Source organism: Ursus arctos, unplaced genomic scaffold (genome assembly GCF_023065955.2).
Source record: "Ursus arctos isolate Adak ecotype North America unplaced genomic scaffold, UrsArc2.0 scaffold_5, whole genome shotgun sequence".
Taxonomy (NCBI): Eukaryota; Metazoa; Chordata; class Mammalia; order Carnivora; family Ursidae; genus Ursus; species Ursus arctos.
Window position 1 is genome coordinate 36,121,530 of NW_026623067.1, and position 18,680 is coordinate 36,140,209.

Sequence of the window (18,680 nt, forward strand, 5' to 3'; positions counted from 1 at the left end):
AACTCTTGATTTTGGCCCAGGCCCTAATCTCAGGATCCTGGGATCAAGCTGTGCTCAGCGGGGAGTCGGCTTCAGGATTCTCTCCCCCCCACCCCTGCTTGCACTCAAGCACTCTCTCAAATAAATAAATCTTCAAAAAAAAAGAGAGAGAGACAGCCAGGAGAGGAATAGGAGGGACCAGGACTTAAGGGCTAGGGGCCCCAATCCTCAAGGTTGTCTTGTCCCTCAGAATCCTGCCCAGAGACCTCCTCCCCCAGTGGACCTTCTGGTACCTGATAGAAAGTGCCAGTGAAAGCTCTAAGGACAAAGACACCTATGAGGCTCCCGGGAAAGAAGGGATAGGATTTGGGGGCTGTTGGGCAGGGCGGGGGGATTGGATGGCCACAGTGCCCAAAAAGGCTAAAGAATGTTGGAGGGGAGCGGTGAGCCAGAGACTCTGAAAGGAGGAAACAGGTAGGCTGAGAGAAGAGGTGGTGATGGGGAGCCAGCCTCATGGTGTATGTCTGACCCTGGGGACAGAAGGAGGACAGGGGACCAAAGGCTGGGGCCAGAGAGGCAGTCCCTGTGGTGCCAGGAGGGAAGGCTTGAGCCCTGGGCTGCTGGGCTGGGTTGGAGGAGAGAAGGAGGGAGGTTGCAGCATATGGGGTCCGAGTCCTTGGGAGGTAGAACCAAGGCCATCGGAGGGCCAAGGGGCACAACTAGCTGGGAATGAGACCTGCAAGGCAGTGCCCAGGGGAAGGGAAAGGATGGCAGAGGAGCAGAGGCAGCATGGGAAGAGAAAAACAAAGGAAAAGAGTGGAGAGGGAGGGGGGATAGAGAGAGCAAGGCAAGGAGGAGGAAGGGAGAAGGGAGCGGGGAAATAGCAGCTCAGCCTTGTGGAAGGAAAATGGAGGAGGCAGAGCATGGGGTGGGGCACAGGGTGTGTGGGGACCTGGGCCCAGGTCTGGAGACTTTCCTGCCCCTTCCCTGGCATCACAGAGGTATGTCCTCCTGCCACACTTGCACCGAACTGGCCAAGAACCCTTGAACTGAGGTTGCAGTGAAGGTGAGGCGAGAAACGTCCTTTTCATCTTCCCTGGAATCCTCCAGTCAACAGACCTCAGAAGGTCGTTCCTTTCACTACTGGCCTCTGAGGAAACTGGCCCCTGCCTCTCTCTGAAAGGAGAAGATGTGTCAGGTATAATTCAGGGGAGAGATCCCTTGTTCTAGAAAGATCTCCAGAGAGTAAGATGCTGTGCAGTCTCATGCTAGCAGCTACCATATGGTCAGGAAACCAGGTTAGGCCCTCTCTAACCTAAAGCCCATTTGCTGCATAACACACACATGCACACGTGCGTGCACACTCACGCAGATACACACACCCACGGTGACCAGCGGCTAAGGAGGTCACCGCCAGCTCCCCCATGCCAGGCTCTCCGTGCACATCTGGGTTTCTCTGCATCAACAGGAACATGCTCAGATTTCCAGGCTCCTTGGTCCGTTGCCATGGAAACATTCAGTCAGTCTCCTAGAACTCGGCACAGGGCCTGGCCCCTGTGGTGCAGGGGAGGAGAGGAGAGGTGGAGGGTGACAACGAGATGGAGGGAAAGGCTCCTGGGAGGGGCTGGTGGGACACATTTTGGTCTAGGTGACATCTTACTATCTCATTCCTTGGGACCACCTGCCCGCTCCCATCTGCCTCAGTAGACCTCTAGGCCAGGGCAGTGGGGAAGACAGGTCAGAACAGAGGCTAGAGCTATGTGGAGGATGCTTGATCACAGCCTGGGTCCCCCGGGGGCGCTGAAGGATATTAGCTTTTGAGTGGGAGCTGAGGTCTAGCCCTGTGTCCCATGCTCAAACCATTTGGGGACGTTGGGCAGCCCTCCAGGCCTGAGGTCCCTGGATAGAATGTCCTTGGGCTGGAGCTGCTTCAGCTGGCTTCCCCTCCCTTTCTTGTGTGTGTCCCACACACTGAGAACCTGCTTAAAATGGGATTTCCAGTCTGTGACGTCAGAGGAAAGCCAGCAGCTCCAGCCTGTGCCAGCTCTTCCTTGATCGGCAGAGCTGAGCCCAGTCTTGCTTAGCCTGGAGGAAAGAGGGTTAGCAGAGGAGGGAGGGTTTCTGAGGGCTCTGAATCATGGTCCCCCTATCAGTGGCATCCATGATAACAGGGAGAGACAGTAATAGAGGGAGGAAGGCTAAAGCCACAGCTGTCTTCCTCACTGGCTTAAATTTCATCCAGTTCATGGTCATTTCTCTCCCAAATTTCTCTAGTTTTTCCCTCTCTGCGCTGAGTCAGGACTTCCTGGTGAAGAAGGGCACCTCAAGTATTAGGGAGCCATTTGGGTTCTGCCTGAGAACTTGTCCCATATCTAGGCTGGAGGCCAGGATGGGGCAGAGGGATGCCTGCAAGGAGGAAAAAGCCCACTAGGTGGCGTAGCTCACTCTCAGTGTGGGATTCCCCACCCCTGCAGGGGAGAATCTTCACGCAGTCAGCTCAAGGTCTGGTGAGCTGGGTGCCTCATGCCCCACTCCCCGGAGTTGCAGGTTCGTGAAGAAAACATCCTTGCAGGTGCATGAGACAGCTGTGGATTCTCAAGCCATAACTTCCTACCCCTGCACACTCCCCGGGGGATGGTCAGACCCAAAGAGCAGGTACTCCCCTCGGGTGAGGATCAGACACCCTCCTGGGATCAGGGGAGTTGCCAAGCTGACTCTGGAAGGGCCCTGCAACCCAAGGGACCCAACATGGGTTTCTTTTCTTTTCTTTTTTTAAGATTTTATTTAGTTATTTGCCAGAGAGAGAGAGCGTGAGTGCACAAGCAGGGAGAGTGGCAGGCAGAGGGAGAAGCAGGCTCATGTGGGACTAGATCCCTGGACTCCGGGATCATGACCTGAGCCTAAGGCAGACGCTTTACCGACTGAGTCAGCCAGGCGTTCCCCAACATGGGTTTCTGAAATGACATCTAGAGGGGCTGCTGGAGCTAATTTCAAGGTCAGGTGAGGAGAGGGACCCAAGAGGAGGCAAGGGGTAGGGAACTTGGGAGGGGCAGGCTAGGCCCAGAGTGAGGGAAGCTCATTTGGCTGCAGGATTCTCTGGATATGGTTTCACTGATGGCCACAGTGGCAGTCTCAGGCCTGCCCCAGGTTTTCCTATTCCCAGCCCCTTCCCTTATTTTCATCTGGGGCACTGCAGGATTAAAAAAGGAGAAAAAAAGACCCTAATTTCCAATGCTGGGATCCAAGTTACTTTTGCAAGAGCCAAGGTTGGGGCTCCTTATGACCTATCTTTCCCCGACCTCTTTCCCAAAATGACCCCACCAGCCCTGCATCCCTAATGAATCACCCTCTCCTTTTGTCCCAGCCAGATGAGTGATCAATAAATAATGCTGCTTGAAATATTGATGGCGAGTTTTACACTAGCATCCCTTAGCTGTGCCTGTCTTTGGGGAACTCGAGAGCTGACAGAGAAATGCATGGCCACCCCCGGAGAGCTATCTCCTGTCTCTGCTAACAGAGGATCTGTCCTTGCCAAGATTTCAACCTGTTCCCATCTCAGCCATCATCATGACTCATTCCCATCAAATAAGAAGAGGGAAGGTGCCCCAGAGACTCAGCCAGCAACCTTCAACCTGGGAAGAATCAGGTAAGCTAAACCAAGCAGAGACCCTTCTTGAAACTTTAGTCTCAAGAAAAAGAGATCCCATTTCCTCTGTTCCGTGTCCATCTTGGACCTGCGTGGCGACTTGGAAGGAGACCCGTACGTTCCCTGTTGCCAGGTTGACTGTTCAGAGCATGAGCAGCAGGGACTCACATGCTTCCAGACTTCTCTGGCCCAAGTCACTGTCATGTGGTTTTGTTCTCCTGGAAGAAGGGGAGGAGAGAAGAGGAACAGGTGGAAACTCCTGAGCCCCCTTGAGCCCACCTCCCCCAGTGCCGGCGCCCTCCTGGGCGGAAGGCAGGCACACTCGGATCTCTGTGTGCACCATACACTCTTGCTCTGGTCCACTTGGTTAGCTCCCACACGCACTTCAGGTCTCAGCTTGGATGCGACGTCCCCACCGCATCCCATCCGGGTCCTCGCGGCACCCTGCTCTTCCTCCTGACACCTCCCCCTGATTGGTCAGTGCCTGTTTCCCCACCAGACTGAAAGCCAGAGCATAGGTGACGCTGGGTTCACCACTATTTCCCCAGCATCTGGCACACAACAAGCACGGCTCGTTTTTTGTGGAATGCTTGAATGGTGTCCCTGTAGCATTCTTCCGCTCCTGAGAAAACACCAACCTTCAGACCTCGGTGTCTCTCTGCTCAGCTGCCTGCACCTGAGGATGGGTGTCTGCACCAAAGAGCAGCAGCCCAGACCAGCCTCCCCTGCTCTGACTCCCCCTGCATGTGCTCATGCTCACTTGCTCTCCTTTCTCTCTCACACACAGATGGGAGTCAGCTTTCCAGCCACATTCAGTTCTCACTTTAATTCAGAAGCTAAATTGGGAAGAAGAGCAGCTTCACACTCCCAATTTAGCCTGGGAGAGAAAAAGGGAGACAGCCTGGATTTGCCAGGGAAAGGAGAAAGCTGGGTGTGGGGTGGGGGAGTGGTGGCAAACATACCCAGAGCCCAAGGGAAGACAATGAAACCCTCACCACCCAGCTCCTAAAAATAAACCATCCATAGCTATGACCCCAGGGTAACCCCTATTAAGCCTCTTTCCCATACAAGTGCAGCCAATCGGGGCATTACCCCAGTCTAGGGGTGGGATTAGGGAAGGCAGAGGAGATTGTGGTTATTAAAACTGTGAAAAGAGGGAGCTGCTGCTGCTTTGGTCACTGGTGGTACAAAATCAGGAAGTCCTTCTTAAATCTAACTTTAATCCCTCTTGGGGTAGCTGATGGAGGATGAATAAAAACAGAGTCCAGGGACGCCTGGGTGGCTCAGTTGCTTAAGTGTCTGGCTTCCGCTCAGGTCATGATCCCAGGGTCCTGGGATCGGCCCCCAATCAGGCTCCTGCTTCTCCCTCTCCCTCTGCTGCTCCCCCTGCTTATGCTCTCTCTCTGACAAATAAAAAAAAATAAAAATAGAAAAGAGATCTTTCTTAAAAAAAAAAAAAAAGAGCCCACAGATACTTGCCCACTAATATGCATAGCAGCATCATTCACAATAGTCAAAAGGTGGAGACAGGCCAGGTGTCCGTCAACAGATGAAAGGATAAACAGAATGTGGTGTATCCATACAATGGAATATTATTCCTTAGGAAGGAATGAAATTCTGACATATGCTGCAACACGGATGAACCTTGAAAACATTATGCTAAGTGAGATAAGGCAGTCAAAAAAGGACAAATATTATGATTCCACTTACATGAGGTACCTAGAATAGACAAATTCATCAAGACGGAAATGGAAACTATACTAGAGGTTGCTAGGGGTGGGTGCGAGGGGGCAGGACGGAGGATCCTTGTTTCATGGGTACAGAGTTTCTGTTTGGGATGATGAGAAAATTCTGGAGATGGATGGTGGTGATGGTTGCACAACATTGTGAATATATTTAATGCCACTGAATTGTACACTTAAAAATGATTAAAATGGTGGGGCGCCTGGCTGCCTCAGTCGGTACAGCATGCGCCTCTTGAGCTCCGGGTCCTCAGTTCAAGCCCCATGTTGGGCATAGAGTTGACTTAAAAAAAAAAAAAAAAGGTTAAAAAAATGGTTAAAATGGTAAATATTATGGTATGTATATTTTATCACAATAGATTTTTTTTAAAAGACACTGAGTCCAATATCAGCCTGAATACTTGGTCATCCTGCCGTGATGGCTCTCTCTGAGGCTTGAAGGGAGGGAAATAGAGTCCTAGAAGTTCCAAAGACCCCTCCCTTTGCTGACGGGAACAGAAGTGCTTCTTCTGCCTGGAGTATGAGGAACACCTCACTGGGGACATTCCTAAGGATAAAGATTTATTTATTTATTTATTTATTTATTTATTTATTTATTTGAGAGTGCTGGAGAGCTGGGGCGGGGCTGCGGGGGGTTGAGGGGCAGTGGTGGGGGTGGAGCAGAGGGAGAGAATCTTCAGGAAGACTCCCCTCTGAGCCGGCTCAACATGGGGCTCGATCTCACGACCCTGAGATCACGACCTGAGCCAAAACCAAGAGTGGAACGCTTAACCAACTGAGCCACCCAGGTGCCCCCATTCCTGAGATAGGATAGGCGCTAACTCTTCCTACCACTCATCTCCTCTTATCAGTATGATAACCAGGAGCGAAGCTCTTCTTCCTGGTTCTGTATTCCAGCTTCCTCTTCACTCACTCATTTTGACTTTGCCCTCACAGACTTCCCATATGGGTGGAGTAGATGAGGCGTTGGTGAGATAAGGAAAAAAGACCCTTCGTCCAGCTTCTCCGACTACCCCATTGCCGCTGTACCAAGGGAAAGGGATGCCCCTTTGGGCTGAGCTGCCTGTCAGTTTGGGTGTCCCGGGTTCTGGCTCTCTGTCTCTGATGGGGAGGCCCCTGAAGGGAGTGTGTGATAGCCGGGCCGAGGCATCCAGACCTCACCCTTTCTCCCGGCGGACTGCATGGTTCCCTGGCTGGCTCACAGCAGCCCTCCGCACCCAGCCTCCTGCAAAATGGCCAGTTGGCGCTCTGACTGCCCGGACGAACTTCAGTGAGTGGGAGCCGGATGAGGGGCTCCCCCAACCACTGTGCTTTCCCCACGATAGCACATATCACACTGTTGTGATTGCCTGTTTGTCTGTCTCCCCCACCAGACCTCGAACTGCAAAACAGGGAGTCACCTTTTTACTTCTTTTTGTATCTTTAATGCCTAGAGGAGCAGATGTTCGATAAGTAACTGTTGAAAGGACCTGTTCACATGTCTCTCTGCCCTATTCGACTTGACTCCAGAACCCCTAGAGTGTGAAAGCTTTGTCCAATTCATTCTGGGCCCCCAGAGAACATGTGGTTCTTGGCCTGAGCTAGGTTTCAGCCAGAGGTTCTGAAGCCAGACTGTCTGGATGGGACTCCTGGCTCCCCCACTGCCCAGCTCTCTGACCTTAATCAAGTCACCCACCCTCTCTGAGCCCCCTTCGACATTAATGAAATGGGGGTGAGAATGGTTCCTACTTCACAAGGCATTGCAAAGACAAATACCTGTCCGATGTTTAGCACAGAGCCTGTCACACTGTAAATGTGTCTTGGGGGTGGGGTGGGGGTACAGAATGCATTTAGAGATTAAGGAAAATCAGAAAAAACAAGCACCCACCACTGACTGCCGCATCCTGGTGTTTTGGGGTGGGGGGTGAGGCCAGTGCCACAATGGGGTAACCCCAGGAGCTGCCTGTCCCCTCCTTCCCTCCCCCTCCCACCAGGTCTGCAGGGTCCAAGCTCACCCACCATGAAGTTGAGCAGCCCCGGAGCTGGGCTGGGCGGTGGTGAGGGGCCAGAAATAACTGCCGTTGCTATTCCTGCTTTTCTAGGCTGGATGGGAACGCTGCCTCTCTCATCTAAAGGCTGCTCTAGACTTCCTGCACATCAGTGGGCTCTTATGTAACGCTCCCCTCCCTCTGCCTGCCCAACAAGCTTCCAGAGATTTCTGCAGCCAGCTTTGCTGCACACTCAGCTGGGGGGGGGGGGGGAGGAGCAAAGAAGCCACCACAGGCCAGATTGTCCTCTAAGCCCAGGGTCCTGATAGCCCTGGGCCTGGGACAGGGGCTGCACAGCACAGGGTAAAGGGACGGAGGTCCAAAGACAGCAGCCTCTCTCGGCATCTGCTCGTTAACTCTGGGGCAGAAGGGACCTGGAGAGCCCCACCTGAGTGTTCACTGACTCCCTCTGCCCTTAACAGATGCTCTGTGCCACCTCCCACCGCCCAACCTGTGTCTGATGTGTGACCCCAACTGTCTTAGGCATATCCCCCAACCTTGGCCAAATCCTCCATGGTCTCTTCCTGCAGCTCCTGGATCCCATTTGAGCATGCCAGGTTCCCTCTTCAGAGCCAGGGGGCCCCCTCTGACTCAGGCCTCAGCATCACTCTTCATGGGCCCTTCTCAGAGCTTGCTCTCCACCTGTCCTGGGACTTGGGGTTCTCCTCTGGCACCAGTTTCCCCATCCGTAATTGAAGCACATAAGATAGCTTCATGCCCCAACACTCCGGGGTTATTTTCTCTTTCATCTCCCCTGGTCCTTCTTCAGGCCTCCAAGCCTCCTCCTCTGTCAGTGCACCTTCTGCCTCCTTCCCCCAGCCCCCGCCAGACCTGGCCCCTTCAGGTTCCTTCTCACCCCTCACAACTCTTCACAGGGTAGGAGCCTAGCTGCCCCCAGAACTATTGCAGGCCAGGCCCTCCATATTTCCGGCGGAGCCCATCAGCTATATCGGAAAGAGTGACAAGCACCCCATATAGAACTGAAGGGAGAGTCACTTCCTGAGCCCCAGGCTGGGCCACCACCGTGGCAAACCACGATCTGAGCAGCCCATGTGGGTGCTGACGTAGCCTGGGGCTGGGGAGGAGGAAGTGGCAATGGAAAAAGGGCCTTGTTTTCCTCTGAGAGCTGCAGCCTGCTCAGCCATGGGTCGAATTTTGAGCCATGATGGTTCCCACTGGCTGTCATTTGGAACCTCAGCTGCCATGGACAAGCTCCGTTCTGCTCTCCACTCTGTCCCCCACTCCTCTCCTGTTTGCAGGGAAAGTCAGAGTGTGGATGGCAGCTGAGACCGGCACACCCTCTGAGAGCCTCTCTCCCAGGGCTTCTGGCACCAGTCACCCAAGGCGAGAGCGTCCCATACTCATCCCTAATGCTCCCTCGAGTCCTGTAGATACCCGGGTCAGGGTGCGGGAGTGGTTCTGAGTCTTCCTTACCCCCAACCTCCCTTCAAGTCTTTCCTTTAGGCCCCAGGCTGGTTGCCCCATCAGGGTTGTTGGTCACAAGTTAAGTACTCAAACCCCCAACTGAGATTTGCCTCCTTGGGAGGATTCTTTTCCCTCTGTCTCCTCCCCTTTCAGTACCCCCAGTCACAGCAAACAAGAATGTGCCATTAGCCAAAAGACGGGAGGAGAATAGGGATAACCTAGATGCCTCCAGCCCTATCGTTGAGAAGGCAGACCCAGAGCATAACCCCATCCAGGCAGGAGGCTCTCAGGCCCTTCTTGTCACTGGTTTCCCAGTGACAGAGATGGCTAAGGTCTGGGCAGCGTGTAGGGGCTTTGAGCCAGCTCCTCTCATTGTTCCTGTGGAAGCTGTCTTCCAGGGCCTTTCAACCACGAAGGCAGAGCAGGGCTGAGAAGGCCACCTCCTCATCTGTAAGGAGCTGTAGAGTGCAGAACAAGGAAGATGAGGATGGAGGGACACAGTTTATCCCATCTCACAGCCCACACCATAGCCGGAGGGCCTAGACTGGTCATGGCCTTTTCCCTCCTGAGGCTTTTGCCCAGCTGTCCCCCTTGCCTAGAACGCCCTCCCCACCACGCTCCTCTATGCAGAGTTGGTTTCCTGGCATCCTTCATGTCTCTGCATACATGTCACCTGCTCTGAGATGCCTTCCCTCACCTCTCCAGTATGTTATACTTACCATAATCTGAAATCATCCTTTTAATTTATGTAGCTGCTTACTTGGACACAAATATCCCACCGAGTGGCAGTTCGGTCTGTCCCCACTGAATGGCAAGTTCCAGGAGGGCAACACTACATCTGCCTCCTCATTGCAGAATCCCAAAGACTTAGCACTGCTTCTGATATAAGCAATGGCCAATAAGCCCTTTTCTTAAAAAAATAAATGTTTTACTCAACCTGACCTCCTACTATCTCCCAATTGGAACGCTCTCTACCCCAGCCCGTTTTTTCCAGACAGAGCACACAAGGACCCTCCTGGCCACCCTACTCTCAACCCTGGCCCGAAACTGCCTCACTTCCTCACCACAAAGTTTGGTCCTTCTCATGTTCCCTCTCCTCCAAAATCTCTTCATCATCCCTGCCCCCCTCCCTGGAATCTCTTGCTCCCCTTACCTTCTCTGTTCTTCAGCATAACTGACATGTGGTGGCTAACAGGGCCACTTCCTGTTCTTAATTCTCTTGCAACGTGGAATTCCAGTCTTCCTTCCACCCAACTGTAAGCTCCTTAGAGGCAGGGCCCTCTGCCGTAAGCCTTCCCAGGCCTTGCCCATACAGTCTTCAGAAAAATTCTTTGTTGTTGTGGATAATGAGTGTATTAATCAGACACTGGTGGGTTGTGAGTAACAGAAACTGCAATGAGCCTATTTTATTAAATCGAGAAGGAATGCTTTGGCCTGCATAACTAAAAAGCCCAGGTTGTATTAAAGACTCACCTTGCCTGTAAATACCTTCTGTTTCCTTCTGCACTAGCTTTATTTTCAGGTAGATTTTCCACTCCTCAAGGCAAGATGACCTCCAGGCTTACATTCCATTGGTTTAGTACCACCAAGGAGAGAACTTTCTCAAGAGTTCCAGAAAAAATCCCAGAAGTGCTTCTAACTGGCCCGGTTTGGGTCATGTGCCCATCCTGACTCAATTGCTGTGGCTAGGGGCATGGAATGCTCAAGACTGGAGCTTCCTAGATGGATGGCTAGGTATGGGTGCCATACCCACTCCTAGATCTGGAATGGGGTTATCTTCCTCCAACCACATGGACTGGATTGGTTCCCTAAAGGAAATTACTAGCTAGGAGCTATTATGAAGAGAAAGGGGAACTGATATTGCATATGCAAAACAAAAGATGCAGACTATAAGGATTTCCAGTGTCCACCTTCAGCAAGGACCTGGAGATACCCTAGGTCATCTTGCACATTAGACTCATAGGCGAATTGGTTTGCTCTGGCTGGGGTGGGGAGATGCGCTCTTGGGGTCTGGGCAGCTCCCCTGCAACAGGAGGATCCTAGGAGGAGGAAGCTGCTCAGTTGTGGCACTCACAAGCTCAGAAAAATTGTGACACAGTTATTCTAGGGTTAAAACATTTTTCTTTTTTTTTTTTCAGAGTTCCACAGGTGACTCTGTTATATCAGCAAGGTTGAAAAATTCTGCTCTGGGAAATGATGTTCTACTGCAGCAAGAAAGATTCAGATTAGCTCTTCGGGACAATGTCCCCTGTGTTAGAATTGGAATGTTTCTCCCTCTCTGTACAACTTTTCAGAAAAGGGTCACTGGAGTTTACTTGGAGGCTGAAGATGGGTGGGTGAATTGTGGGTGACCTGAGGGCCAAAAGCCCCCAGAAAATAACAATAGCCACCGTTTATTGAATGGCAATTGCAAGGCAGGCACTGTGCTTTGGGACTTCAGAGACTCAGTCCATGTAAGTCTCAGTTTCTTCACAACAATCCTTCCACGTGGGTATCATGAACATTAGCTCTATTTTACAGTTGAAAAAAGCGAGATACCCCACCAAGGAGTGGCAAAATGGGCATTTAGACACAAGACCATCTGACCCTGAGTGGCAGGAGGCCTCAGAGAGGCATACCACTCATGCCCCTAATATAAAACATGGTAGGCGGTGGCAGTGGGCCCCCCACCCCACCCTAGGCTTTTGGGTTGGGGAACTCAGAGCACAGAGACAGGGTTCATTGCTGTATTCCTTAAATAGATTTTTATAAGAAAATGTGTGTGTATGTGTGTGTGTGTGTGTAAGGGATACAGACGGATGAAGCCCCAGAGTTATGCAACCCCCCCCCCCCCAATTTAAACCCCCTGACTCCGACCTGTTTGGGTTCAGAGACCCCAGCCCCGCGCCCTTCTGTCCCGGGGGCCTCAGCACCTCCTTTCACACACATACTTTCTGCTTTCTTTTTAAATTCAAAAAACAGCACCTCCCCTGGATTCAGAGCTAGAGCAGGAACCTTTCCCTCTCGGAATCCCTGTTTTCTTTGGGGTGCGCACTTGAATGCGGGGGGTGGTGATGGGACCGAGAGGGCTTCCCCGTCACGTCCGGCTCCTGGGAGACCTGCAGAAATCGTTCCCGCCTACTACAACCCCCCCCCCCGCCCGCTCCCCCTCCACCGCCCTTAGCCTGGCTTGGGGAGGGGAGTGTCATCCCACCCGGAGTCTGGGCGCCTCGGCGGTGGCGGCTCCCCAGGGACTGCAGGGAGAGCCCAGGCTGCGGCGCTTGCTCAGTTCGTGCTCACTGCGTCTAAGGCTCCCCCGGCCTGGCTCCGCGCCCAGCACAGGAGCAGGGAGGAGGAGCAGGAAGGCGGAGGAAGAGCTCACTCGGCCCGGGGCCCGGGGAACCGAGCTGGAGAGGGGACCTCCAGGGGGCAGCACCAGGCCGCTAAGCACGTCCTCTATGTGCCAGCCTAGGGGTCCCCAGGCAGCCCATAGGGAAGCCCCCTTTTCAGACTGCCGCACTGCCCGCCCCACCTCCGTTTGTTCTGGATAAAGGTGGGGAAGTCTCCTACCACCAAAAGGACCACCAGCTCCTGGTTGAGAAGCAGGTAGCCCACCACAACGCAAAGGAACGTCGGGGACCATCCGGCTATCATTTCTTAGCCTCAGTTTCCCCGATGACACCTGAAAAGCCATCGTGCCATTGGTCTAGGCCGGGGGGTCAACGCTCCGCCTCTCCTGGGCGGCCTCTGCCCCAGCCAGCCCAGTCACTCCTCCCCTTAGCTCCCGCCCCGCTCCCACGGTCCCAGAGGTGGGCGGGAGGGCCCTGGATGACGGTGGCAGAACCCCGGCCCGACTCGCCCTCGCCCCCGCCCCGGGCCCGGGCTTCCCCAGTCCAGTCCCCGCTGGGGAGCCGCCTGAGCCGCGGTGCACCTAGCTCTACGAGCCCCGAGACCTCCACCTGGGTGTCCCCAGCTCTTGCGCACGTTCGGGCTCCCGGCTTGGAACCAGGGAGGAGGGAGGGAGCCAGGGAGCAGCAGGCAACGACCCGGAAACGCCATATAAGGAGCAGGAAGGATCCCCCGCCGGAACAACCCTTATTTGGGCAGCGCCTTATTTGGAACGACCCGATATGGCCCGGCCGCTTCCGGCTCCGGGAGGAGGGAAGAAGGAGGAGGGAAGAGGCGGGGGCAACACTGGGAACTCTGGAGCAGCCTGGGTCTGGGAGTCCACAGCTGAGCTTGAGTCCTAAGCTTTCTCGAGGCTTGGGCGCCCAGGGTGCAGGAGTCGACGCGGGGGCCGGGGTGCGGGACAGCGGTGCCCACCGCTCTCGGATAGGGGGCTTCACGTCACTCCGGGTCCTCCCGGCCGGTCTTGCCATATTAGGGCTTCCTGCTTCCCATATATGGCCATGTACGTCACGACGGAGGCTGGCCCGTGGCGTTCCAGACCCTTCAAATAGAGGCGGATCCGGGGAGTCGCGAGAGATCCCAGCGCGCAGAACTTGGGGAGCCGCCGCCGCCGCCAGCTACCGTCGCCACCAGCTTCCGCCGCCGCAGGACCGGCCCCTGCCCCAGCCTCGGTAGCAGCGCCGCGTCCACACCGGTCGGCGGCGAGGGCGAGCCTGGAGGCCCCACCTGCCCTCGCCACAGTGTCCCCCGCGTCCCGCATGTGACCCGGCCAGGCCCCCGAGAGTGTGTCCCCCGCAGCTACGGCTCCGGGCTGCGCCCACCCGCCCCAACACCAGCTCTCCAGCCCGCCCGTCCGGGATGGCCGCAGCCAAGGCCGAGATGCAGCTGATGTCCCCGCTGCAGATCTCCGACCCGTTCGGCTCCTTTCCTCACTCGCCCACCATGGACAACTATCCTAAGCTGGAGGAGATGATGCTGCTGAGCAACGGGGCTCCCCAGTTCCTCGGTGCCGCCGGGGCCTCGGAGGGCAGCGGCGGTAACAGCAGCAGCAGCAGCAGCAGCAGCGGGGGCGGTGGAGGTGGAGGGGGCGGCAGCAGCGGTAGCAGCAGCGGCGCCTTCAACCCTCAGGGGGAGGCAGGCGAGCAGCCCTACGAGCACCTGACCGCAGGTAAGCGGTGGCCTACGCCGAGGATTAGCCCCTTCGCCACCATCCTGGCGACCAGTCCTTCCCCACCGCCTTGCAGCGCCCCCTTCACCGCAGCAGCAGTGTTCCTGGACCTCAGGGATGCAAGTGGGGTTTCCCTTCCCTGCCTCAGGGTCATGTGTTAGAGGGATACCTGGGGACATCCACTCTCACCCTCACCCTCCTCGTCCCTAGCCGTGCGCAGAGGAGCTAGCTTCTGTTTTGGATGGAGAGCTCGGGCTGCGTGGGTGGGTGGAGGGGGGTAGGGCTTGTTTTGAAGAGCAGGGCTGCGCCCCCCTTTCTCCAGACAGGCTTGCGTTGCCAGCCGCCTGTCCCCAAGGAAGGGCCGTGATCCGTGCCCAGGGATGTCCTGGCAGCCGGGGGTAGGGGGCGCGCACTCGCCACGGCGGAAGGGGTGCTGGCGGGAATCCCTCCGTGGCGCAGCCGCCGCTGCGGAGCGCTGTGAGCTGCAGTGGAGGGGGATTCTCCGTATTTGCGTCAGCTGTTGTTGAAATGGGCTCCGCCGCTGGAGCGGGTCCAGGAACATTGCAATCTGCTGCTATCAATTATTAACCAGCTCAGGAGTCAATGGTAGCCAGCCCGACCTCTTGCCTGGCAGCTCGGGTCCTTCTCGTCCTCCAGCGACTGCTCTCCAGTAACCAGGCCTCCCCCTTCTCTCTCTCCTGCCAGAGTCTTTTCCTGATATCTCTCTGAATAACGAGAAGGTTCTGGTGGAGACAAGTTACCCCAGCCAAACCACCCGGCTGCCCCCCATCACCTACACTGGCCGCTTCTCTCTGGAGCCTGCACCCAACAGTGGCAACACCTTGTGGCCTGAGCCCCTCTTCAGCCTGGTCAGCGGCCTTGTGAGCATGACCAACCCACCGGCCACCTCATCTTCAGCACCATCTCCGGCAGCCTCCTCCTCCTCCTCTGCCTCTCAGAGCCCACCCCTGAGCTGTGCAGTACAGTCCAATGACAGCAGCCCCATTTACTCAGCGGCACCGACGTTCCCCACACCTAACACTGACATCTTCCCTGAGCCACAAAGCCAGGCGTTTCCCGGCTCCGCGGGCGCCGCGCTTCAGTACCCGCCGCCTGCCTATCCTGCTGCCAAGGGTGGCTTCCAGGTCCCCATGATCCCTGACTATCTATTTCCACAACAGCAGGGGGACCTGGGCCTGGGCACCCCAGACCAGAAGCCCTTCCAAGGCCTGGAGAGCCGTACCCAGCAGCCTTCACTCACTCCCTTGTCTACCATCAAGGCCTTTGCCACGCAGTCGGGCTCCCAGGACTTGAAGGCCCTCAACACCACCTACCAGTCCCAGCTCATCAAACCCAGCCGCATGCGCAAGTACCCCAACCGGCCCAGCAAGACGCCCCCTCACGAACGCCCCTACGCGTGCCCGGTGGAGTCCTGTGACCGCCGCTTCTCCCGCTCGGATGAGCTCACCCGCCACATTCGCATCCATACCGGCCAGAAGCCCTTCCAGTGTCGCATCTGCATGCGCAACTTCAGTCGCAGTGACCATCTCACCACCCACATCCGCACCCACACAGGCGAGAAGCCCTTCGCCTGCGACATCTGTGGGAGAAAGTTTGCCAGGAGCGATGAACGCAAGAGGCATACCAAGATCCACTTAAGGCAGAAGGACAAAAAAGCAGACAAAGGTGTTGTGGCCTCTTCTGCCGCCACCTCCCTCTCTTCCTACCCGTCCCAGGTGGCTACCTCCTACACGTCCCCAGTTACTACCTCTTATCCGTCCCCAGCTACCACCTCATATCCATCACCTGTGCCCACCTCCTACTCCTCTCCCGGTTCCTCAACTTACCCATCCCCTGTGCACAGTGGCTTCCCCTCACCCTCAGTGGCCACCACATACTCCTCCGTCCCCCCTGCTTTCCCAGCCCAGGTCAGCAGCTTCCCTTCCTCAGCTGTCACCAACTCCTTCAGCGCCTCCACAGGGCTTTCGGACATGACAACAACCTTTTCTCCCAGGACAATTGAAATTTGCTAAAGGGAAAGGGGAAACAAGGGAAAAGGGAGAAAAAAAGAAAACACAAGAGACTTAATGGACAGGAGGAGGAGATGGCCACAGGAGGGGGTTCCTCTTAGGTGAGATGGAGGTTCTCAGAGCCAAATCCTCCCACTCTACTTCACCCCAGAGTCGCGTGAAAGGTCTGGTGGCCTGCAATCCTTTCTGCCCACTTGCCCTTCCTCCCCAGTTCCTACTCCCTTTGACTTCAGCTGCCTGAAACAGCCATGTCCAAGTTCTTCACCTCTATCCAAAGAACTTGATTTGCATGGATTTTGGATATATCATTTCAGTATCATCTCCATCATATGCCTGACCCCCTGCTCCCTTCAATGCTAGAAAATCAAGTTGGCAAAAATGGGGTCTGGGCCCCTCAGAGCCCAGCCCTGCACCCTTGTACAGTGTCTGTGCCATGGATTTTGTTTTTCTTGGGGTACTCTTGATGTGAAGATAATTTGCATATTCTATTGTATTATTTGGAGTTAGGTCCTCACTTTGGGAAAAAAAAAAAAAAGAAAAGCCAAGCGAACCAACGGTGATCCTTTATTTTGTGATGATGCTGTGACGATTAAGTTTGAAGCTTTTTTTGAAACAGCAGTCCTTGGTATTAATCAGCATGTGTCAGAGTGATGTTCCGTTAACCTTTTTGTAAATATTGCCCGACTGTACTCTCACATGTGACAAAATATGGTTTGGTTTTTCTTCTTTTTTTTTTTTGGAAGTGTTCTTTTTTCGTCCTTTTGGTTTAAAAAGTTTCACGTCTTGGTGCCTTTTGTGTGATGCGCCTTGCTGACAGCTTGACATGTGCAATTGTGAGGGACGTGCTCACCTCTAGCCTTAAGGGGGGCAGGGAGCGATGATTCGGGGGAGGCTTTGGGAGCAAAATAAGGAAGAGGACTGAGCTAAGCCTCAGTTCTCCAGAATGTAAGAAAACAAAATCTAAAACAAAATCTGAACTCTCAAAAGTCTATTTTTTTAACTGAAAATGTAAATTTATAAATATATTCAGGAGTTGGAATGTTGTAGTTACCTACTGAGTAGGCGGCCATTTTTGTATGTTATGAACATGCGGTTCATTATTTTGTGGTTTTATTTTACTTTGTACTTGTGTTTGCTTAAACAAAGTGACTGTTTGGCTTATAAACACATTGAATGCGCTTTATTGCCCATGGGATATGTGGTGTATATCCTTCAGAAAAATTAAAAGGAAAATAAAATAGCTGCAGTTGGGTGCGTGTTTCCTGGGCTGGGGGTGGGGGCCCTTTTGCCATCTTTTTTTTTTTTTTTTAAGATTTATTTATTGAGAGAGAGAGCGCACACGCACGCACACATGCGCATGGGGGGTGGGGCAGGGAAAGAGAGTCTTTTTTTTTTTTTTTTAAAGATTTTTTATTTATTTATTTGACAGAGATAGAGACAGCCAATGAGAGAGGGACCACAAGCAGGGGGAGTGGGAGAGGAAGAAGCAGGCTCATAGAGGAGGAGCCTGACGGGGGCTCGAACCCGGAACGCTGGGATCACGCCCTGAGCCGAAGGCAGACGCTTTAACCGCTGTGCCACCCAGGCGCCCCAGGGAAAGAGAGTCTTAAGCAGACTCCTCAAAGAGCCTCACGAGGGGCTCCACGTGGGGTTTGAACTGGGGCTCCATCTCACCGTGGGAGATCAGGACCTGAGCTGAAACCAGGAGTCAGACGTTTAACCAACTGTGCCACCCAGGTCCCCCCCATTTTTGCCATTTTTATTGAGGGCTTGGAAGGGTTTTTACAGAGACAGGGAGATGCCTTTTTTTTTTTTTTTTAAGATTTTATTTTTAAGTAATGTCTGCACCTAACATGAGGCTCAAACTCACAACCAAGATATCCAAGAGTCACATGTTCTACTGACTGAACCAGCCAGGCACCCCCCAAGACGAGGAAATTCCATTCAGAGTTGTCCCTGCTGTATGTCATTGGAGTGAATTCTTTGAGAACTGTGTGTGGGTATCTTCCTGACACTGGGCCTCAATCTGGTGGTCTGCAGCTTTATCTTGGTCAATTAAAGCTAAAGAAGGCCACAGGTAGAAGTGGAACATGAATGCCCGGAGGCAGTGCTATTCTCTTGGCCTCAAATGTTTGGCTGGCCTGCCCCGCATTCTCTACCCCAGGTTGGGGAAAGCTATGTTCTTGGGAATCCCTACTATATACACTTGGGGAAGATAAAGGGTGGGCACAAGGGCTTTGAGAAGTAGGAACACAGCTGGAGCTGACTCAGCCTCTCCTTCCTTGTTACCCATCCTCCATGCCCCCAGAAACCTGAGGGTGTCAAAGAAGCTTAGAAGAGGTACAGGCCAGTTCTCAAGCCAAGAATCCTTCCAGGAAGAAATCTCATTACTTGCCAGCTGGAGCTGTGATCCTTGGCAGCTTCCAGGAATACAGGGCAGAGTGGGCAGGAGACTGGCCTGGTATTTAAGGTTCCTATCCAGACCAAGTCTGTCCCCATTGTGTAGGAGGCCTGAGGTGCTAGTTTCCCTGGCCTCAGCTCCCTGATGGTGCACACTCAAGGCTAGAGCAAATCTTATGGGCTTATTAGCATCTGTCTACTCTGTGAGAGGCCTTGAGCTGGTCACAACAATGCAGATTGTCGGTTGAGGAGACAGAGATGTAGGCCAAAAATTATAACATGGTGTTATATCATGTGGACAAGCATGGGACTCTATGAGAGACGGAGAAGGACATCCAACCCACCCAGGGACTTAGGAAAAGTGGAAAAACTGAG

General features: G+C 54.0%; 1 protein-coding gene across 1 annotated transcript; it reads left to right on the plus strand.

Annotated features, from left to right (window-relative positions):
* Positions 1 to 13,244: 13,244 nt before the first annotated feature.
* On the plus strand, positions 13,245 to 17,143 carry EGR1 (early growth response 1). Its single transcript, XM_026508082.4, has 2 exons — positions 13,245 to 13,875; positions 14,581 to 17,143. Exons 1-2 carry the CDS (start codon positions 13,566 to 13,568, stop codon positions 15,906 to 15,908), a joined length of 1,638 nt encoding a protein of 545 aa, XP_026363867.3. The 5' UTR covers positions 13,245 to 13,565; the 3' UTR covers positions 15,909 to 17,143.
* Positions 17,144 to 18,680: the final 1,537 nt, after the last annotated feature.